This window comes from Chanodichthys erythropterus, chromosome 23, assembly GCF_024489055.1.
Source record: "Chanodichthys erythropterus isolate Z2021 chromosome 23, ASM2448905v1, whole genome shotgun sequence".
Classification (NCBI taxonomy): Eukaryota; Metazoa; Chordata; class Actinopteri; order Cypriniformes; family Xenocyprididae; genus Chanodichthys; species Chanodichthys erythropterus.
Genome location: NC_090243.1, coordinates 7074050 through 7097744, shown reverse-complemented (window position 1 = coordinate 7097744; position 23695 = coordinate 7074050). Strand labels below are relative to the sequence as shown.

The following is a 23695-nucleotide window of genomic DNA, read 5'->3' as shown; positions in this document are numbered from 1 at the left end:
TAAAGCTCTTATTTTGTCTTTGAGTCTAAAGACTTCAGTGTGATGTAAAATTGTCAGTAACTGTTGCCATATGGGTGCATTTCTCGTGTTAAACAAATCTGTGACTGTTTGTGTGCAGGTGAAAGGTTACGACTTCAAAGCAGACATCTGGAGTTTTGGGATCACAGCCATCGAACTGGCCACAGGCTCCGCTCCTTACCACAAATACCCTCCTATGAAGGTGAGGCTAGAGCAGGAGATATACAGGCCCATACAAGCTCTAATGACTGTTACGGCTGTAAGACAGTCATGCGTCACTCTAATGAGAAACACGTTGTATGGTTTTGCAGGTGTTGATGTTGACCCTGCAGAATGATCCACCTTGCCTTGAGACTGGAATCGCAGACAAAGAGATGGTGAAGAAATACGGGAAGTCCTTGAGGAAGATGATCTCGTTGTGTTTGCAGAAGGAGCCAGAGAAAAGGTGCTGAGCAGAGCTGCATAAAAATATGTGGTGTAATTCAAAATTTTGGGCTCAGTGAGGTTTTTTTATGTTTTTGAAAAATCTCTTATGCTCAGTAATGCTGCATTTATTTGATCAAATACAGTAAAACAGTAATATTTCTTATTATATATATATATATATATATATATATATATATATATATATATATATATATATATATATATATATATATATATATATATATATATATATATATATATTTTTTTTTTTTTATTATTTTTTTTTTTTTATGTAATTTATAAAATGTAATTTATTCCCATGAAGCTGAATTGTCAGGGGGCATTACTCCAGTCTTCAGTGTCACATGATCGTTCAAAATCATTATAATATGCTGATTTTTTTTTTAATTTAGTTATTATTATCAAAGTGCTGCTTCATATTTTTCTGGAAATTTTAATATTTTTTCAGGATTCTTTGATGTATAGAACAGTATTTATTTGTAATAGAAATCTTTATAAATCATAAAAGAAAAAAAAAAAAACTCTTACTGACCCCAAACGTTTGAATGGTACTGTATGTTTGAATGTTCAGTAATATTCAGCTGGTCATGTAATCCCAACATGGCAGCCACCACTACCTGCTCAATGTAAAATAAAGCAGATTTTATTTGGCTATGATGTGATATGATTTTAAACACTTTTTAAAAGTACAGTTCATTTATGTGTAAAACTTTTTAGTGACTGTTAATGCTGATATTCCCTGATGACACTTTGTTACAACAAATATATTTCAATAGTGTTTGCTTTTTAGGCCAACATCATCAGAACTCTTAAAACATAAATTCTTCCAGAAAGCCAAGGTAAGAACCTTACTTTCAGGGCATTGTTTTTGGTTAGGGTTAGGGTTAGGGTTGTTCCGTGTTTTTTATTTAAGTCTTAAATGGATATTTGTCAGAGCGATCTGTCATCATGTATTCACCCTCATGTTGTTCCAAACTTTTATGACATTCTTTCTTTCATGAAACACAAAAGGAAATTTTCATAAAACAACACTTCATAGTGATCACTGTCAAGCTCCAAACAACAAAAAAGCACCATAAATTATTTCATATGACTTTTGAATCCATATCACTTTCATACCATATTTGAATCCAAATGCAGAGGGTTAAGATCAATGAATACCGACTTAAATTTCATGTTATATGAATACATTTTAAATTATACTTTTTATTTTTTCATATCCTTGATGTGGTTTGTCCTCATTTGTTAAAGTACATATAAATTCAACAGAAGATTATGCAAAATCCCCATTTAGATCACCAAGTAAGTGTGTGTCTCTACATTCCCCCATTGAAATAAATCATTATTGAGTTCAGTCCAGCATTCCTCTCATTACTGGGTCGTCATGTCGGTGTCTAAACAAAAGCAGGGATAAGCATCCCAGTGTCCCTTTCCAACTGGCTGATAAACTGTCTGCCAAATGGAGTTCCCTTACTACTATTCAAGTCAAGCCAGTCCTCTCTCCTTCCAGCACTGAGTACTTAGATGTTACCGCACATGCCCAGTAGGGGGCTGGAGTTGAAATTGAATGTCCATTTTGTAATTCAACCTTAATTGGTGGTTATTTGCATAATTTAGAAAAAATATCTATCTTACTGTTCCGTTTCGTTTGGCAGAATAATGAATTCCTGCAGGAGAAATTATTACATAGAGCACCTACAATTACAGAGAGAGCGAGAAAGGTGAGGAAAATGTTATATAATGTTATTTTATTGTTTTATGACCTTTTATGTTATTATTATATACTGTGCATATTTATATATTATAATGATTTGGCCAATCTATATGTCCAGCACCACAAATCAAAATCTGAGGGACAATAAAGAATATTCCAAATCAATTTGAAATAAAAAAAATAAATAAAAATTCAAAATTTAAGCTAATTAAATTTTTGTTTTCCTTGACTGATAAAGAGAAAAATATGAATAGATATAATTAGAAATATAAATTTAATTATTAATTATAATTTTCATTTCAATATTAATTACATTTGTTTTAACTTTTTTTAACATTTTTATTAAATATATTTTTCAACGTAAACATATTTTGCTCTTCTATATGCATGTCTGTATAAACATATGTATGTTTCTGTGTGTATGTGTTTAGGTACGGCGAGTTCCTGGCTCCAGTGGGAGACTCCATAAAACAGAAGATGGAGAGTGGGAATGGAGCGATGATGAACTGGATGAGGAGAGCGAGGAGGGCAGAGCTGCTGTTGCTGCCTTACGGGTAACACACTCACACACAGACAGATTTAGCACTGGTTGTTTGCACTCTTTGTTTGTGTGTGTGGTGTTTGTAATGGTGTTGCTGTTGTAGCACCTCTCATCCCTGGGCTCTGTGTTTTTTGTTTGCCGCTAAAGGAGCAGCAGTCGAAGTCGACAAGGCGACAAGTCCGTTTCTCTCAGCCTCTTGAGCTGCCCCCACCCAGGGTTGTTCAGTTTTCCCACTGATACAGATGGCTCACCTTAACAAGGAAGCATACTCAGTCAGACACAGCATTGGGACGTGTAGTAATTGGAAGCGCTAGATAAAGAGGAAGTGAATTTGTTCAGAGAGCATAATATATCTGCTAACATTCTTGTTATCCAGCTAAAACAATAAAGATACTAGAGTTCAGGTTGGTTAATGATGACCGTTGCACCTTCACCTGTCTGTGATAATCTGTTTCTCTGCATATCTATGCAAGAAATAATCATGTACAGTATAAAAGCATTTAGATCGCTTAATGTGATAACTTTTGTTCCGTATCCCCAGCTTATTATGAACAAATAGCTATTATGTGCCTTTTGAGATCACCTACACAAATATCTAGTTTCACACGGCTACTTAAGCTTGACCACATGCTCTAATCTCAATGTCTAAACTGAGGTGAAGCAAAAACAGTGTAGTCAATTCTTGCTAGAGACTGACTTAATAGTGATGATGTGTGCTTCCTGGACGCCATCTGTACTGTGTTTTTTTATTTTTAACTTTTAATATACTGACCAAATCAATGACCTCTGATAACCAACCAAATTCTGTTTAACAGCCTTGTAATGAGACTTCTGCTGGTTGAGGTACTAACATGCAATACGGCCACTTCTGGTCACTAAATGATCTTGGGATTCCAGTTTGGTCACTTGTTATATGGCCAAATGCCTTTGATATCATGTCATATCTATATGTACACTACCGTTCAAGAGTTTGGGGTTTGTATTTTTTAAAATATGTCTGTTATGTTGACTAAGGCTGCATTTATTTGATCAAAAAAGTAAATTAATTAAATATACAGTAAAAAAGACACTTTTGATTAATTGAAAGCATCATTGCTGTATAAAAGCATTAATTTATTTAAACAATAAATAAATGAAACTGACCTAAACATTTAAACGGTAGTGTAAGTCTGAACACAGCTCAGTTTAGGTGGAAGTGTTTGTGTTTTGGGTTTTTTTTGTTTGTTTTTATTTTTTATTTTTTTGGAATACTTTGGATGTATGTTCTTGGCAGAAATTGTGGCTATAACCTGTAATTTGGTTGCATATCTCAAAACAATCCTGATAGTCCTTGAATTCCTGAAGGACATTATATGAAAACTATGAAATGTTTACTTAAAATCATAGCAAAAGTGTAAACTGAAATACTCATGAAGGGCCTTAACCAAAGACTATGGAATAACACAAGACGTGTCACTCGTATTGTTTTGAATGGGAGAAAGTGAAACACGCAATGTGGCGAAATAAGTCCCGCCTTCTAAATAAGAGCCAATCGCCGACTGGTAAAGTCATCCGGTTGCTCCGGTTCCTATAGAAACAGTCAGACGCGCGCCTCCGAAATGAGGTACAAGAAACGCGCATTTAGGACTGCGCATGCGCATTAGCTTGATCCGGCCTGAAAAATACAGTTTTTTTTGTCAAGATTCGAGCGTTTACAAACAACATTTCTGAGACAGTTTTTTTCAGATTTCATTGATGATTTCAACTATGAAATTTAATCGAAAGCTTGGCAAAAAGCTTTGGAGAATTTGATGTTTCCCCATTCAAAGAGATAGGAGCTGAACTTGAATGCCCGAGAGGCGTTTCAAAGATGGCCGCCGAGTGAAATGACTTATCTTAAAGGGACTTTCCCTAACTCCCTGCTGCTTCATTCCTTACTACAGTGCGTTTAAATCCAATGCTGAATTACCGTAACCCAAACAATTATATATTATTATTTATTACAAGAGACTTTGACCTTTGACTTTTGCCCGTTCTATCTCTCTCACACAGTCACCAAGAGTAAAAGAAGGGCTCCAGACTGCAGAGGTATGTAGACCATGAAGAACCTTTCAGAATACCATACTAGTGTATTATTCTTACGATTCTACGATGCAGTATGCATACTTGTCATAAAGTGCATTTATTTGTATGCAAATCTTAAATGAGCTACTATATTTGGCAAAATAAGTATGGCACTCTGCTGACTGCTGTATACTGCAATTTATAAAAACCTATTAAATGTTTGAACATTTTTTGTATTTGTATTACAGTATTAATGGTTTTAATTTAAAAGGGCAAAATAACCATATTTTTTCAAACTACAACTAGACGCCACTCACATGCAATGCATACTATATTCTTTAAACATTTATTGTGTAATAATACCTGTTTCCCTTTTTTTTTTTTAAGAATAGTCAGCAGTATACAGTGTACACTGTACAGTATCCACTAAATAGTAATCTAGTATTCCATTCCAGTATTTTTGGTATTATCTTAATCTAATATATTTTATAATAACCAGAGTTTAGATTTTATCATATTTATGTATTTATAACATAATTAATAAATGTTTGTGTGGGTCTATGCATGTATTCATAGATATTCCAGCCTTTCAGCAGTCATCTCCAGCCTGAACTACCTCAAGCTGCTGGCCAGGGCTCGGCCAACACTCAACACACTGCCCCAACTACAACCCCATCACAGCCACAGCCTGCGCAGGTAGCTGTAGCATCAAGCATTCAGTTATTAGGCCACCTCAGTTTTTAAATGAAGATGTCTCATTGTGAGAGAGACTGATGCTCCATATCACCATCTCTGCCTCTGTTTGTAGGCCCCAGGAGGTGATGCTTCCCAGTCCCCCATCAGTTTAGTATTAAGGTTAAGGTAAGTTGTGTTTGCTGTTCTTATTTTTGGAGATATTTACGATTAGGCCCATATGAAGCAAGGTGTCCCCCAGGGATCCTATCTTGGTCCGCTACTATTCATTATTTATATACTACCCCTGCGTCAAATCTTGTACGGACATGGCTTTAATTACCATTTATATGCTGACGACATTCAAATATACTCGATCTGTATGCTATCTCTATCTCTATCCACTCAAATTGACAAAATCTCTGCTTGCGTACATAAAATAAAAGATTGGCTAAACTCTTAGTTTTTGAGCTAGTTTGTACTCTTATTAAATCATCTTGTACTGTTAAAAATCTAGGTGTTGTTTTTGATTCAACTCTCTCCTTTCAGGCTCATATTAAAATAAGCATTCTTTCAATAACGTCGCATTGCCGAGCTTCGTCATTTCATTAGTGTCAAAGATGCCGAAACCATTATCCATGCCTTTGTCTCCAGATTACAGTATATTCAAAACTCTGCTGCTAGAATACTCACCTAAGTTCTTCATGGAACCATCAATGCCAATAAAAAAAAAACATTATTATTAAGAGTGTAGATATGAGCAGTAGATGACTTCTTTTTCTCTTCCTGTCCTACAGAAACTTGAAAAAGGAGCTGAATGACATACGATTTGAGTTCATGCCTGGCAGAGGTACGAGCATAAAGACACATGACTAATAGTCTAGTAATAATTGCACTTGAATATATCCACACAATACACTCTTAAAGAGATATAAGGGATAAAGTGTTACCCTAAAATGAAAATTCTCTCATTTCCTCACCCCAATGCTGTCCCAGATGTATATGACTTTCTTTCTTCAGATGAACCTAAATTAAGATTTTTAGAATGCTATAAAAGATACAAAATGCAGGTGAATGAGTCCCTCAAAGTTGACACTTAAAAAAAACAAACCTGCAAAACATTGTATTTTTAGATAGTATCCCTTTAATGACTCTGAACACCGAATATTATGGTTGACATTTGTCCAGAGCGGTGAACATCTCAATCAGTACAATTTACGACAGTTCTTTTGTCCAATTTTTTTTTTTTTTCGCTTTAAAAATCTATTTAACGTCCTTTTAGGATCAGTTCCTGTTTATCTTAGTGTTTTGCCCTCCAGCAGAGAGAGGCCAAATCAAAGCAAGAGCAACATTTTTCTACCCCATCAGATGTCAAAGAGCCTGCATCTGCGTTTTGTCAGTGCCATGTTGTGAATTTTCCCAAAATAAAACATTTATTGACATGCACACAGCTGGCCTGATGTGGTGTGTGAGAATGTTCCTCTGCCCGAACACGTCTTCATTCTGCTGTCTGTACTGACTATATGATGTGTGCAGCTGATCAGCTATTAAGTTGTCAGCCTCATTCTGAAAGATCTACAACCTTGTCAGTTCAAATATCCAGGAGGTTGTAAATCGCCAGAATCAGAGTTTGTTGGTCTAAACAAATCATTTTAAAGTGGAATAAATGCATCACATGTATTTTCTCTGTCTGTAGACACAGCAGATGGGGTTTCTCAGGAGCTGGTATCGGCTGGTTTGGTAGATGGCCGAGATTTAGTTATAGGTAAGCAGTCTTTTATGGAATTAAAAGAAAATAAATTGTGATTTTAAATCATTTAAAATGGTAAAATAAAACTTGAAGTAAATCATGGTTTTAGTCCTAAACTTCTGTTTTGTGTAATTTCAGTGGCTGCTAATTTGCAGAAGATAGTTGAAGAGCCTCATTCCAATAAAAATGTCACATTTAAACTGGTGAGTGACTGTTTAGTTAAAGACCCGTTCACATCAAGGACAATAACCATATATATATATATATATATATATATATATATATATATATATATATATATATATATATATATATATATATATATATATATATATATATATATATATATATATATATATACTGCATTCCAAATTATTATGCAAGTGACATATCAGTAAGATTTCAGTGCAATAAACAATAATTGAGATTTTAGTTTTTCTAAGAAAATGTTTGTTTGTTTGTTTGTTTGTTTATCTATCCATGTCTTTTTAGATAACTGGTATCAATCTCAGACAAAGTAATTTGCCAGATCTATGGAAACCCTACTTATAGGTTGTTCCACATTATTAATCAAGTCACAATTCTCATGTAATATGGGGAGGAAGAAAGATCTTTCTGAAGATGAAAAGCATGAAATGGTGCAATGTTGTGCAAAAGGCATGAAAACAACTAATATTGTGTGAAACTGAATGGAGATTATCGAATTATCGTAGGATTTGTGAGTGATTTGGAGCACAGCAGAACTCGGTCAGATAAAGGCTTATTAATGAAAGTTCCTGTCAAAAAAAATTAATTGTATTAAAAGGGCAGCTATAAAAAAGCCAGTGTTGAGCAGCAAACAGGTATTTGAAGCTGCTGGTGTCTCTGGAGTCTTGAGAAGCTCTCCATGCAGGCTGGCAGTTGTGCGTAAAGATGCATTTTCGCCACTCCAAACCAAACTTAAAGAGAAACATGTACAGTGAGTGTAGAAATACATTTTCAAACTGTTTTATTGCTGTGGTGTTTTTTTGCAGCATGGGATAGTGCATAGTGCATTGTACAATAGTGCATTTGTACAATTATACCATAGCTGAAAATGGCCAGTTATGAACTCCACATATCTTGCAAAAAGTCATTTTAATACCCTCCATCTCACTTCCCAATATTCCAGCCCAAATCATCACCCGCCAGCTCCTTGCTGACGTTGAAGTCTTGTCGGAACGTGGTGGCCATTCACCCACCATCCAGAAATCCATCCATTTAGACCATCGATTGTAGTACGGCATTAGTCAGTGAATAAAACTATTTAAAAATGAGTCTTCATGTATTTCTAAACCCACTGTAAATGTTTCTCTTTGTGAGGTTTGGTTTGGAGTGGCTAAAATGCATCTTTACGCACAACTGCCAGCCTGCATGGAGAGCTTCTTGAGACTCCAGTGGCACCAGAAGCTTCAAATACCTGTTTGCTGCTCAACACTGGCTTTTTTATAGCTGCCCTTTTAATACAATTCATTTTTTTGACAGGAACTTTCATTAATAAGCCTTTATCTGACCGAGTTCTGCTGTGCTCTAAATCACTCACAAATCTTATGATAACTCGATAATCTCCATTTAGTTTTACACAATATTAGTTGTTTTTGTGCCTTTTGCACAACACTGGACCATTTCATGCTTTTCATCTTCAGAAAAATCTTTCTTCCTCCCCATATTGCATGAGAATTGTGACTTGCTTAATAATGTGGAACAACCTCTAAGTAGGGTTTCCATAGACCTGGCTAATTATTTTGTCTGAGATTGATACCAGTTATCTAAAAAGACATGGGTAAATAAACAAACAAACATTTTTTTAGAAAAACTAAAATCTGAATGTTTATTGTACTGAAATCTTACTGATAAGTCACTTACATAATAATTTGGAATACAGTGTGTATGTGTATATATATATATATATATATATATATATATATATATATATATATATATATATATATATATATATATATATATATATATATATATATATATATATATATATATATATATATATATATATATATATATATATATATATATATATATATATATATATATATATATATATATATATATAATAAAAAACAATAACAAAGTCCACACCACAACTATAACGATAATGGCACAGACAAGCAATATCATTAGAATCACTTTCAGAACTATTTTTCCAGCTGATGTATGATAAATCAGAAAGTGATAAACCAGCAAATCTTTATTATTAAAGGGGTAGTTCACCCAAAAATGAAAATTCTGTCATTTATTACTCACCCTCATGTCGTTCAGAACACAAATTAAGATATTTTGATTAAATCCGATGGCTCAGTGAGGCCTCCATTGACAGCAATGGTACTTCCTCTCTCAAGACATGAACTGATTTAAATATGTTTTTAGTACCTTTATGGATCTTGAGAGAGGAAATGTCATTGCTGTGAATGCAGGCCTCACTGAGCCATTGGATTTAATTTGTGTTCCGAACGTGGAACGACATGAGGGTGAGTAATTAATGATATTATTTTCATTTTTGGGTGAACTAACCCTTTAACTGTATTTATGATAGATCTTTAATTGCTCACTGTTGCATTTGGTCTCAACGGTGTGTTGCAGTAACACGTCATGCGTTCTGTTTTTCAGGCCTCTGGTGTTGAAGGCTCTGAGATTCCTGATGATGTCAAACTCTTGGGATTTGCTCAGCTCAGCATTAGCTAAACTTTGGCTCTGTGCGGGACCATGACTTGCCTACAAATGTGAAAACAAACCAACACTACCAACAGAATGACACATTGATATTTTTTTCCTCTCTCAATTGCCCTCAAGAAACCACTGTTGCCAAAGAGAAAAGTACCATTGCTCAACCCATAGGATTTCAAACGGCCCAGCGGCAGAGTTGCACAAAGATGAGATTGATCAGAATTTGTAGGAATCCATTAAAATAAAGTTTACGATTTATTCGTACAAGGATGCCGTTATCGTAACCAGATATAACCTTAATGCTCTTTTAATGTTTCTCTTTCTTTTCCTCTTTTATGTTTGTTCTATTTTTGCACATTCTGAACTGACACCCAAAAAATGAAATGTAAAAATGCCTCCAATATAACTACTGAGTGCATGTGAGGAGAGTGGTGTTAATAGAGGAAATGAGTGAATGGGTTTGCAGTAGCTATAGAATTTATTTTTTATTTTTTCTATGCCTTTAAAGAGAAGCCGCTAGCATGTTTTACCAGTCCGCTTGCATTATTTACTTAGGTTCATTTAAACCAGCTTGATGAACATTTATAGAGTCTGGTTTAGAAATTTCAGAGATTATGGTTGCGCTCAAAAACAACCTTTCCGCCTGTTATTCAGAGAGTCTGATTCCTTCATTCTACACTGGCTAGTTTCAATACAAACACAAATATCCTTTATTTCAGATGCAACACACATTCACTGAATAAGATTAAATTATCTATTCAGTGTCATAGAGGCTTGACGAACACTCCTAAAGTCTGGTTTATTTTGCTGCTTTTCCCTTGTTTATTTTATTTGTATGTGTGTGTGTGTGAGTGAGTGTGTGTGTGCTAAACAGGGCACATTTGCAAATGTTACTATCCCACGCTGCTCTAAAAGTTATTGCCTTAATGTTTCTACACATTTCTGCATCAACCATATCTCTCCTTTTAGATTTCACATTAATTTGTGCATTTTGGTTTTAAGTTTTTGATTATATCTGTCACTTCTTCTCATTTTTTATAAGTCTCTGTTTAAGCGATTAAGATTTTCGAAAAAGGTAGAAGTATGTGAGGTACCTGATGAAACTTTGGTGTTTTTTTTTTTCTGTTCTGGAAATGAATTCTTAAGTATTCATGTGTATTTCTGATCTCGATTGAACATGTAAATAATATAATTTGCCATTGGTTTGATTTTATATGGGATATTTGTCTCATGGCCTATGCGTTCTTCATAAATACGGTGATGGGAGGTGGTGTCGGTCACAAAAGACACATTGTGAGTTTTGTTGGTTTGTCTGTTTGTCTATGAGGGTGCCTATAATCACAGCGGGATCTTAGGTGGCCTATATTTGCCTGATGTTTCCAGCAGGTCTGTCCTAAACTGCTGAAGTTCTCCTTAGAATTTATGTGAGAGGTTGTTTACTTCACTCAAGAAATCTCATTAAACATATCGCTACCTGTGTGCAAGAACAGCCTGGAATAATCTTAAGTATCTTAATTATTTTGAAGCAGTGTTTCATCCGTTTTTTTTTTTCTTCTTTGACCTTTTTGACATTAAAAAAAAAAAATATATATATATATATATAAATATAGTTGCATTAATATTATTGTGTTTATGTTTATGACTGATACAGTTACTCTGAAACAAGTTGATGAAATGGAGAGAATAAAGTTTTTTTATTTGCATTTCTTTCAAAATATAATAATTAAAAATATAATTATCAATTATAATGAAATTATCATTAATTTAAAAGAAGGTATAAAATGCAGAGCACCCAAACTATCAGTATTGGCAGATATCACTCTGAATTATTGGCTATCGATGGAGAAATTTAGTATCGGTGCTATATACACATACACACTGTATTCCAAATTATTATGTAAGTGACATATCAGTAAGATTTCAGTACAATAAAATGTATAATATATATATATATATATAATATATGGTAACACTTTAGAGTCATTTATTAACATTAGTTAATGTATTAATTAACATGAACTCACAATGAGCAATACATTTGTTACTGTATTTATTAATCTTTAACATTAGTTAATAAAAATACAGCTGTTCATTGTTTGTTCACAGTGCATTAACTAATGTTAACAAATACAACTTTTGTTTTTTATATATATATATATATATATATATATATATATATATATATATATATACACACACACACTACCGCTCATAAGTTTGGGATCGGTAAGATTTTTAATGTTTTTAAAAGAATTTTTAATGATTTTACAATTTAAAATGTAATTTACTCCTCTGTTGGCAAAGCTGAATTTTCAGCATCATTACTCCAGTCTTCAGTGTCACATGATCCTTCAGAAATCATTCTAATATGCTGATCTGCTGCTCAAGAAACATTTAATGTGTACAATTGTACAAAATATTTGTTTACAATTTTTTTTCAGGATTATTTGATGAATAGAAAGTTCAAAAGAACAGTGTTTATCTGAAATTTAATCTTTTGTAACATTATAAATGTCTTTACTGCCACTTTTGATTGATTTAATGCATCCTTGCTGAATAAAAGTATTAATTTCTTTCATTTCTTTTCAATAAAAATAAAAATTCTTACTGACCCCAAACTTTTGAACGGTAGTGTAAAATGTTACAAAAGCTTTGTATTTTAGATAAATGCTGTTCTTTTGAACTTTCTATTCATCAAGGAATCCTGAAAAAAAGTACACAACTGTTTTCAACATTGAAAATAATAACAAATATTTTTTTAGGGAACTAATCATCATATTAGAGTGATTTCTGAAGGATCATGTGACACTGAAGACTGGAGTAATGATGCTGAAAATTCAGCTTTGCATCACAGGAATAAATTACTTTGTCAAATATATTCAAATAGAAAACAGTTATTTTAAATCGTAATAATTTCTCACAATATTACTGTTTTTACTGTATTTTTAATTAAATAAATTAAGCCTTGGTGAGCAGACAAAACTTTTAAAAACATAAAAAATCAGAAAAGAGGGAAGTAAAAGAAAGCTTTGACAACGCACAAGTATTTTCTTTGCACCACAAAGCTGTCCACTAAAAAGAGGAAAAAATTAATAAAATTGCTTGCATTTGAAAAGGCTAGTTTTGCTTTAAATACTTAATTTTGAATATTGAGGTTGCTATACAGCAGAGATATGGTTAACATGATTATATGGTGTATATAAATAATATCCAGTTATATGCATTTCATAAAGTCGCACAAATCTCCTAGCTTCTTCTTAATACAGACCAGTGTTGGAGTACAGCTACAGACCACCTTTACACTCAGTTTACTGTAAAAAAAATATATATATATATTTTTCCTTTAGTTTATATTCTCACTTTTATTTTTATTTTCCTTGTTTTCTCTTAAGGGGTGTTTTTAAATGCTTTAAAATCAATAAAGAATGAACTTAAAAGGTGCCTAAAATGCATTTGTTCATTTTAGTTTTACATTATAGAAATACAGATGAAGAACAAACTAACATTAAAGATTTAGTTTAAATAAAGCAGTGGAGACTGCTGTGATTTTAATTAAAAGGCAGACTTTATTCAGGTCATAGGAAAACTCAAAATGACTCAAAAATTCATATTTGGATTTTTTTTTTTTTTTTAATGTTTAAAATTTGGTGCACATAGCATGTCCTGTTCTTGTCACAATCGTCTTATTTTTCCCTTGAGAGTGTGGTTACTTTGGTACACATTACATTGTTGTCTAAATATTGTGCTTGAGTTGACCCCACAAGCATATCACAACAGTTTACACATTACCACACCATTAAGACCGCCTTATTAACTGACAAAAAGGCCCCAGTGTTAAACTGCATCAGCCTCATGATCCAAAGTCCCTCTCACACACACACACACACACACACACTGCAGGAACTCTTCTCAGCACATTTTAACAGTTGGAATTATCTTATTAATCTACTATACCTAATTTGGCATAGGATCATACTTTATTATTATTTAAAGTCTTCTGACTGTCCTTCTCGCTGTGAAATAACACTTTATCTTTGATCGTAACAGATAAGTGCGCACGAGGAGATATGCTGAACTTGTGACAAGTTTAAAAATTAATTTCTCGGACCCGCGGGTGCAGGTGTTTTAAGCGCGAGCCGCCGCTGATGGTCGCCCAGTGATCATGATAGACTTCGCGCAGATCCTGTCGTCTGTCGGCGAGTTTGGCGCGTTTCAGAAGCGCTTGCTGGTGGCGGTATGCCTCCCCAACATCTTCACAGCTTTCCACATGTTCGGTCAGGTCTTCACCGCCATCACCTTCCCACACAACTGCGACAGCAGCTGGATCTTACAGCGGGCTCCCAACCTGACAGAGGAGAAGCAGCTGAACCTCACCATCCCTCTGGACAGTAAAGGACAACATGAGAGCTGTACGATGTTCTCACCTGTTGATCTTGATCTTGATGTCATTGAAGCTTATGGAATAAACACAACGACATCATGTACCGATGGATGGGTTTATAAGGCGCCAGAAGGCAGCAGCACCCTTATAACTGAGGTACTGAACTTTATATAGGCCTATCGATATATATAATTTATATATGGTGCAGTTTTGGGCTTTTCTTCATTTGCTTATTTGCTTAAGGAGACTTAGGCCCCTCCGGCTGTTTTTATTATATACATAGGCTATATATATATATATATATATATATATATATATATATATATATATATATATATATATATATATATATATATATATATATACATACTATTAACTTTTATGGTTATGGTCTACTTCAGTTATTATTCAATGACTTTCAGAGGAATTAAAAGTCAGTAATTTTCTGGTAAAAGTTCGTCTCGCGCACGAACACGAACAATTTTGTGTTATATTTTTTATTATTAAACATATACAATAACTTGATAAGTACTGACAGTGTTTGTTTTGTCCATATAGACAGCGAATTGCTGTTTTGCCATGGTTACCTCCTAAAGCAAAGGCAATTTCTAACTCAAAATTTAACTTTTGGTTACCGAATCGTTTATTTAGTTCATATAGGCTATATGTATATATAGCCTATATAAAAAAAAACACTAGAGCTGTCAAATCGATTAATCGCGATTAATAGCATCTAACATAAAAGTTTGTAAATATATAATAGGCTATATGTGTGTATAAGCCTATACACACGCACATACATACACACAAATTGTATCTTTTGTTGCGATTAATCGCGATTAATCTGATTCATAGCACTAGTAAAAATAATGTTACATGTTAAAAACTAAAAACTATTTCACAGACGTTGACCGCTCACTCAGCTAACAAAAATATGTTCTAAGAACGTTTTGCTAATGTTCATATTAAGTTATGGAAATACTATTTCTGAATGTTCTCTAAACGTTCAAAATGTCCAGTTGTTTTCCTTAGTAATGTGAATGTTAAAGGGTTCAGTCAAAAATGAAATTTCTGTCACTAAGCACTCACCCTTATGTCGTTCTAAACCCATAAGACCTTCGTTCGTCTTCGGAACACAAATTAAGATATTTTTGATGAAATCCGAGGCTATATGATCCACACATAGGCAGCAACAACATTGCACCTTTTGAGGTCCAGAAAGGTATTAAAGCATCAATAAAATAGTCCACGTGACTGCAGTGGTTCAACCTTAATATTATTAAGCGACGATAATACTTTTTGTGCGCAAAAACAAAACAAAAATAACAACTTTATTCAGCAAATTCATCTGTCCTGTCATAATGCTATGCTATTTCCGTTGCAGAGCTTCAATATTTACGTTTGAACCCTCAAATTTCATCAAAAATATCTTAATTTGTGTCCTAAAGATTTTTGGGTGAACTAACCCTTTAAGGAAACATACAATTTTATGATTTTGCAAACATTATGGAAATGTTACTTTTAAATGTTCTCTAAACATTCTGGAAAATGTTAGCTGAATGTCCAACTACAACGTTTTTTTTTTTTTTTGTTTTTTTTTTTTTTACAGCCATGTGTTATCTGTTCACATAAAACCAATGTAATGCATACAGTACATGCATCATAATAGTTTAGTTTTGTGTTTGTTTCATAATTTTTCCTATTAAATTTAACTTGACAGTTTCCATTGTTCCAAATCACCCCACATATTTTATCACAAAAGATAAATGTGTCTTTTTTCCCTGTACATTAATGGTCGAATTGTAAATTCTGTAAACGTCTTTTCAGAAACTAACTTTCAAAACGTCACCTACCCTTTTATTATGTTTTAATGTTTGTCAATTTCATACAATTGAAAGTTATTATAAACTGTAACCAATACATATCATTTTCATTAGCATCATTTGTTTGCTGTCTTTCATCATGTTTTCTTTTCTTATCTTATCATAGTTTGACCTGGTGTGTGAAAATAAGATTTATAATGAGGCATCTCAGTCCATCTACATGGCTGGTCTTCTTATTGGAGCCCTATTGTTTGGGCCAATGGCAGACAAGTACGTGTAGAGTACAATAAACATAAGAATGATCTAAAACACACAATGATTATTTTGGAGTTTTTCCCAAAAACAAAACATACAGATTATTCAGTTTGTTTTAAAAACCCATCAGTAATAAAGGGCTACTTTGTCATGTCAAATAAGTCATTTGAGTGCATTCATAACTGTGCTTGTTAACATGTTGTTGTTTTTTTGTCACAGGTACGGCCGGCGGTTTGTCACACTGCTTTCCTTGTTCCTGCAGTTTCTGTTTGGGGTGGGAGTAGCATTTTCCCCCAACATCTATGTCTACATAGCCCTCCGCTTTGTGGTCGGCACCACAATATCAGGGATCTCTATGAACACGTTTGTTCTGGGTAACACCTGTGACTCCTTTTAATACCAGTATATATTAAAAAGTCTGAAATTTAATTTAGATAATTAGATATACAGTAGATGGCATGTAGAGAGCACGTTTACATGTATGCTTTAAAGTCACCATGAAATCAAAATTGACATTTGTTTTTATTTATCATAAATGATTTATCCTTGCACATCATTATTTTTTTAAATTCTCATGCTCTCGTAATCCTTAATTAAAGGACTAGTTCACCCAAAAATGAAAATTCTGTCATTTATTACTCACCCTCATGTCGTTCTACACCCGTAAGACCTTCATTAATCTTCGGAACACAAATTAAGATATTTTTGATGAAATCCGATGGCTCAGTGAGGCCTGCATTGCCAGCAATGGTACTTCCTTTCTCAAGATCCATACTAAAAACATATTTAAAATAGTTCATTTGAGTACAGTGGTTCAACCTTAATATTATAAAGCGACGAGAATATTTTTTTGTGCGCCAAACACTGCTTCATGAAGCGTCGGAGCTTTACGAATCAAATCAGTGATTCGGAGCATCAAAGTCACGTGATCACTGTTTTTTTGCCGCGCAAAAAATATTCTCGGCGCTTTATAATATTAAAATTGAACCACTGTAGTCACATGAACTGATTTACATATGTTTTTCAGTAACTTTATTGATGTTGAGAGAGAGGAAGTACCATTACTAGAGATTACTAGAGATACTAGAGATACAGGCCTCACTGAGCCATTGGATTTCATCAAAAATATCTTAATTTGTGTTCCGAAGATGAACAAGGGCTTACGAGTTTTGAGGGTGAGTACTAAATGACATTATTTTCATTTTTGGCTGAAATAACCCTTTAAAATAACTTCCTGATGACGTGTTACAACCTGTCACTCAAATGACATCACAGCAATAGCAATAGCAAACCACAAGCATCCAATCAATTCCACTCCCGCCCTACATTTTTTCCTGTTCAAGAAGCCGTTTCACTCGGATATATATCACAAATAGCAACTTCTGTTTCATGCCGACTTTAAACAAATGTCCTGTAACAACAGAAATCGTTATGAAAATGCATAAAGAACCTGTTGAGATCTCAGTAGATGATGATTATTTTATAATATATTTTATTTGTTCATGGTATCTAAAACATGTTTTAGGTACTGAGTGGTGCGGTTCAGCCAAGCGTGCACTTTTCACCATATTGTCACACTGCTTTTATGCCATTGGTCTTATGCTGCTGTCTGGTGTGGCCTTTGGGATCCGGAACTGGAGGATTTTACAGCTGGTTCTGTCAGCGCCAGTTGGGCTTTTCTGCGTCTATTACTGGTTAGAGTTATTCTATATTAGCTATATCAGCCGAAACCCTTAAAATATTTACATGAAGTGTCCCCTGAGGTAATTGTGTTAAAGGTGCCCTAGATTCAAAATTTGAATTAATCTTGGCATAGTTGAATAACAAGAGTTCAGTACATGGAAAAGACATACAGTGAGTCTCAAACTCCATTGTTGCCTCCTTCTTATATAAATCTCATTTGTTTAAAAAAAATTCCGGAAAACACGCGGATCTCAACATAACACAGACTGTTACGTAACAGACGGGGTGTACGCCCCCAATATTTGCATATGCCAGCCCACTTTCCCAACATTATGAAAGGCATTAGACAAGGGCAGCCAGTATTAACGTCTGGATCAGCACAGCTGAATCAACAGACTAGGTAAGCAAGAACAACAGCGAAAATGGCAGATGGAGCAATAATAACTGACATGATTCATGATAACATGATATTTTTAGTGATATTTGTAAACTGTCTTTCTAAATCTTTCGTTAGCATGTTGCTAATGTACTGTTAAATGAGGTTAAAGTTACCATCGTTTCTTACTGTATTCACAGAGACAAAAGCTGTCGTTATTTTCATTTTTTAAACACTTGCAGTCTGTATAATTCATAAACACAACTTCATTCTTTATAAATCTCTCCAACAGTGTAGCATTAGCCGTTAGTCACAGAGCACAGCCTCAAATTCATTCAGAATCAAATATAAACATCAAAATAAATACTTTACTCACATAATTCGAAGCATGCATACAGCATGCATGACGAACATCTTGTAAAGATCCATTTGAGGATTATATTAGCTGTGTGAACTTTGTAAATGTGCTGTAATATAATGGAGAGCTCGTGTGGCAGGGAGCAGGCGAATTAAAGGGGCGGCGCACAGCCAAAATCAGTGCGTAGTTAATGATGCCCCAAAATAAGCAGTTAAAAAAATGAATTTAAAAAAATCTATGGGGTATTTTGAGCTGAAACTTCACAGACACATTCAGGAGACACCTTAGACTTATATTACATCTTGTGAAAAAGCATTCTTGGGCACCTTTAATATTTATATAATATAAATTAATATATGAATAATTTAACAACACATTTGCACGGTTTTCTGATGTCAGTCACATGACATGCAAATAAAATACTTAAGCTTTTTTAATAAGTGAATAAAGCTATTTTGATTGGCAGGATTCTCCCTGAGTCTGCCCGATGGCTTCTGACTCAGGGCAAGCAAGACAGAGCCAAGAAAGAGATCCTGAAGGCAGCCCGAATCAATGGCAGGAAGGTGCCCGAAAATCTGCTCGACAAGGTGACCGTTTTCTCTTTGTAAATAGCCAAGCTTTATCTGGTCTAAAAAAAGAGCTGATAAAAAGATCCCATTTGCCTTTTAAAACATACAGTACAATTGAAAGTAGTTCTTTAAAATGATGAATTAACAATAAAGGATGCATTATCAGATGGAAGCAGAGAACACAACCCAAACAGGCACCATGCTAGACCTGTTTCGAGTGGGTTACCTGAGGAAGAGAGCTCTCATCATGTGCTATATGTGGTGAGTTATGACAGCATTCCTCAGTACGTAAATCAGATTGCACCAAATGTGTCAAATTCAACAGCATACAGTAAAAATGTTAACAATAAAGCATTATCACTGAGCATAAAGATTTATTTGGAATACAATCTAACTGTGAAAACACTCCCAATGTGATTAAAAGCAGCCGAATATCTTATCATATGTTTATGTTATTGTAGGTTTGTGACGAGCCTGGTTTACTATGGAGTCAGCTTGAACGTGGGGAACTTTGGCCTGGACATTTACCTGACTCAACTCATCTTTGGCATTGCAGAGTTTCCTGCCCGGCTGTCCTGCTTTCCTCTCATTCAGCGCTTCGGAAGGAGGATCTGCCAGAGTGCTGTTCTGCTCCTTGGAGGCACTGCTTGCCTGGTTATTCCCGCTATACCACCGGGTGAGGGAGTTTTTTGACCCATTTGAAGGTCAAAAAATTGTCCCCAAAATGTGTGAAAATAATCAACACTGACAATGGCTGTTTCTGAAATCACCTCCCTATGCCCTCATTCACTATTCCCTACATTAGTCCACTAATATAGTTCACTTGAAGGAGTGAATGAAAACGAGTGAGTGAATTCGGACTGTTGCAGTTTGTGCTTGCTGTTTAATAATCATTTGAAACTTCGCAAACTGGCTTCATTAGTAAGATGGAAAGATTAATCTTAAACTCTGTCATGGAAACTAAGCATAAACCTTAATTAAACAATTTAATAGTCGATTAAAAAGGAACGTATACCTGTGTGATATTGAGCTGTACCGACATTGGATCAGCGGTTTGGAAAATGGATGGATGATTCAGCTGCGGGACGCGTGAATTTATTCAGCTTGACTGTCACAGTGCATTATGGGTATTCTATAGCCATTAGGCGTATGTTGGTTGTACACTCGTTATTGCAGAGAATTCATAAGTATTGTACTAGTTGGTGATTTTGTATGAATTAGTATAAATCGATTAGTACCGAAACTCACCATGATGGTTCGACACCAAACTTAAAGGGTTAACGTTAGGTCACCCAAAAATGAAAATTCTGTCATTTATTAATTACCCTCATGCCATTCCACATCCGTAAGACCTTCGTTCATCTTCAGAACACAAATTAAGATATTTTAGTTGAAATCTGATAGCTCCGTGAGGCCTCCATAGGGAGCAATGACACTTCCTCTCTCAAGATCCATAAAGGTACTAAAAACATATTTAAATCAGTTCATGTGAGTACAGTGGTTCAATATTAATATTATAAAGCAACGAGAATATTTTTGGAGCGCCAAAAAAAACTAAATAACAACTTATTTAGTGATGGCCGATTTCAAAACTCTGCTTCAGAAGCATCGGAGCATTGTGAATCAGTGTGTCGAATCTGCTGTTCGGAGCGCCAAACTCACGTGATTTCAGCCGTTGGCAGTTTGACATTGGATTCTTCAAGAAGCAGTGTTTTGGAATCGGCCATCACTACTCTAAGTCATCACTAAAGTCGTTATTTTGTTTTTTATTCTCGTCGCTTTATAATATTAATATTGAACCACTGAACTCACATGAACTGATTTAAATATGTTTTTAGTACCTTTACGGATCTTGAGAGAGGAAATTTCCATTGCTTCCTATGAAAGCCTCACTGAGCCATCGGATTTCAACTAATATATCTTAATTTGTGTTCTGAAGATTAATGAAGGTCTTACGGGTGTGGAACGGCATGAGGGTGAGTAATAAATGACAGAATTATCATTTTTGGGTGAACTAACCCTTAAACCCTCAGGAGTGCGAGAGCAGATCGATCATGTGAATTTGCATCAAATTTACAAAACCCTAAAATTCTCATAAGAAAATTGTCATAAGACTGTGTTGAAAAAAACATTCAAATGACAAAAACTGCTTAAGTGAAGTTCCTAAACGTAATTTAGGGAGGAGCGAGCCCATCTAATCTTCCAATCAACAGCCAGAGCATATAAGCAGCTGCTTACCTCTCTTCAGTCTTAGCTGTTTCAGCATCCCTCCACCTCCCCAAACTCCACCTTCATTTCAGGTACCTTGCCCTATGTAATCACATCCTATATTTATTCACTGGGGGGTGTATCAGAGCTCGATGAAGATGCTTCATCGAGCCCCTCCTCAGTGGACAGCAAGCCAAATTAGCTAACCTAATACCCTAAAGATTATATGGGCAAACAAACTCGTTAATAGAAAATTAGTTGGGCACTTTTATACTCTAGCCCTGCGTCTCAAACAGCTCCCTAGCTTCCTAGGTCGTGTGTCAGTATATTGTGTAAATGAATGTGGCCGACTCCCTGATCAGTGTCCTGACTACTGAACTAGGGAGCTGATTGAGACGCACGCTAGATTTGTACTAGTTGGCATTTTTGCATGAATTAGTAAAATCTGACTAGTATGAAAACTTGCGCTTTAGAAGCTTTTTGTTGTGTTGGTGCGCTCAGGAGGGTGTGAGCAGATTGTAAAAAAACATACAAATGAGATCATACTAATTCATGTGAATTTGCAACTAATTCACCAAATAATAAAATTCTTATCATGAGGAACTTTCATGAGACTGGTTTGGAAAAAACATTCAAATTACAAAAACTTGCTTAAAATGAAATTTCTGTCATTAATTACTCACGCTTATATCATTCCAAACCTGTAAGACCTTCGCTCATCTTCGAAACACAAATTAAGATATTTTTGATGAAATCCGAGAGCTGTCGGACTCCTCCATAGACAGCAATTTAACCTCAACTTTCAAGGTCCAGAATGGTCAGCGTTTCCAGGTTCTATGTCAGAACGGCAGCTCGTTATTGGCTCCTGCGTCAGCATCACACGCATCCGTCATGTTGCTCACGTGAACAGCGTTGGCCAATACTGAGCCAGCATTCTGGCGTAGAATCTGGAACCGCTGAACATAAAAAAGGAGAATGACACAGAAGAGAAGATATTGTTGAATAAAGACATTATTTATGTTTTGTTTTTGAGCACAAGAAGTATTCTCTTCGCTTTATAAAATTAAGGTTGAACCACTGTAATCACGTTGACTATTTATGATGTCTTTAGTACCTTTCTGGATCTTGAAAGTGTTGATTAAATTGCTGTCTATGGAGGAGTCATATACCTCTCAAATTTCATCAAAAATATCTTAATTTGTGTTCAGAAGATGAACAAAGGTCTTATGGGTTTGTAACAACATGAGGGTGAGTAATTAATGACAGCATTTTCATTTTTGGGTGAACTAACCCTTTAAAAGGTAATTTATGTGACAGAAAATCAGTGGAGCACGTTAATACTCAACTCCATCTGCTTTTTTTTCCAGAGTATCCTGTGATTGTGACAGTGATCGCAGTGATTGGGAAGTTCTCCCTCGCTGCCTCTTTCACTATAGTTTATGTGTACACAGCTGAGCTGTACCCAACAGTTGTGAGGTATGTATGTAAAAGAGAGCCCATACAGCAACATAGTGTCGGCCCAGATCTGGTAAATGTGGATTACACGCGGACCAGATGTGGGCCGGATCTGGGCCGACACTTGCCGAGAAACCAGCATGAACACTCACTATTTTCAGTTCTGCATTCTAAATGACTTCTCTTTCTTAAACTCAATCATCTAGGCAAAATGGAGTGGGACTGAACTCCATGTGTGCACGTGTCGCTGGTATTCTAGCTCCTCTGATTGGCTTGTTGGACGTGTATCATCCTGCCATTCCAATGGCCATATACGGCTCTCTTCCTTTTGTGGGAGGAGCCCTGACCTTCTTGCTCCCAGAAACACTAAACACCGAACTACAGGACCACACTGACGTTCCCGTGGATGAGAGCATGTGAGTATTCTTTATATTAATGGCATTTCAACTCAAATAATCATGAAATGTCTCTTGCAATAATAATCATGTAAAAAAACATTAAGCGTTTGATGCATAAAATAATTTTTCTTTTTCCCTCTCTCTCTCTCATTTACAGGGGATCAAAGAAAGCCAGTATTGAAAACGGACTGAATCAGGAGCAGGAAATGGCTCTCAGAAGCACAAAATTATGAGATTTATATTTCTATTTAAAAATGTAGTTGAAGTTCATGCAAATAGATTTATTGAATAAGTGTGGATGAGT

The 23695-nt window shown here is 35.0% G+C and overlaps 2 protein-coding genes across 4 annotated transcripts in view; both read left to right on the top strand.

Annotated features, from left to right (window-relative positions):
• oxsr1b (oxidative stress responsive kinase 1b) overlaps positions 1–11560 on the top strand; it is a 59546-nt gene extending 47986 nt beyond the window's left edge. For all 3 annotated transcript variants that reach the window (XM_067378253.1, XM_067378255.1, XM_067378254.1), the window contains exons 7-18: positions 119–220; positions 330–463; positions 1256–1304; positions 2121–2186; positions 2611–2733; positions 4752–4787; positions 5340–5459; positions 5572–5624; positions 6233–6285; positions 7132–7200; positions 7324–7388; positions 9829–11560. In XM_067378253.1, coding sequence (XP_067234354.1) covers positions 119–220; positions 330–463; positions 1256–1304; positions 2121–2186; positions 2611–2733; positions 4752–4787; positions 5340–5459; positions 5572–5624; positions 6233–6285; positions 7132–7200; positions 7324–7388; positions 9829–9903 — 945 coding nt within the window. In that variant the 3' untranslated portion in view covers positions 9904–11560. The remainder of the gene's footprint in view (positions 1–118; positions 221–329; positions 464–1255; positions 1305–2120; positions 2187–2610; positions 2734–4751; positions 4788–5339; positions 5460–5571; positions 5625–6232; positions 6286–7131; positions 7201–7323; positions 7389–9828) is intronic.
• A 2123-nt stretch (positions 11561–13683) lies between these two features.
• Positions 13684–23688, top strand: slc22a13b (solute carrier family 22 member 13b). Its single transcript, XM_067377319.1, has 10 exons — positions 13684–14422; positions 16256–16359; positions 16564–16718; positions 17870–18038; positions 19228–19348; positions 19497–19591; positions 19792–20006; positions 22906–23014; positions 23200–23409; positions 23549–23688. The coding sequence occupies exons 1-10, from the start codon at positions 14048–14050 to the stop codon at positions 23622–23624; spliced, it is 1629 nt and encodes a 542-aa protein (XP_067233420.1). The 5' UTR covers positions 13684–14047; the 3' UTR covers positions 23625–23688.
• The last annotated feature ends 7 nt before the right edge of the window (positions 23689–23695 follow it).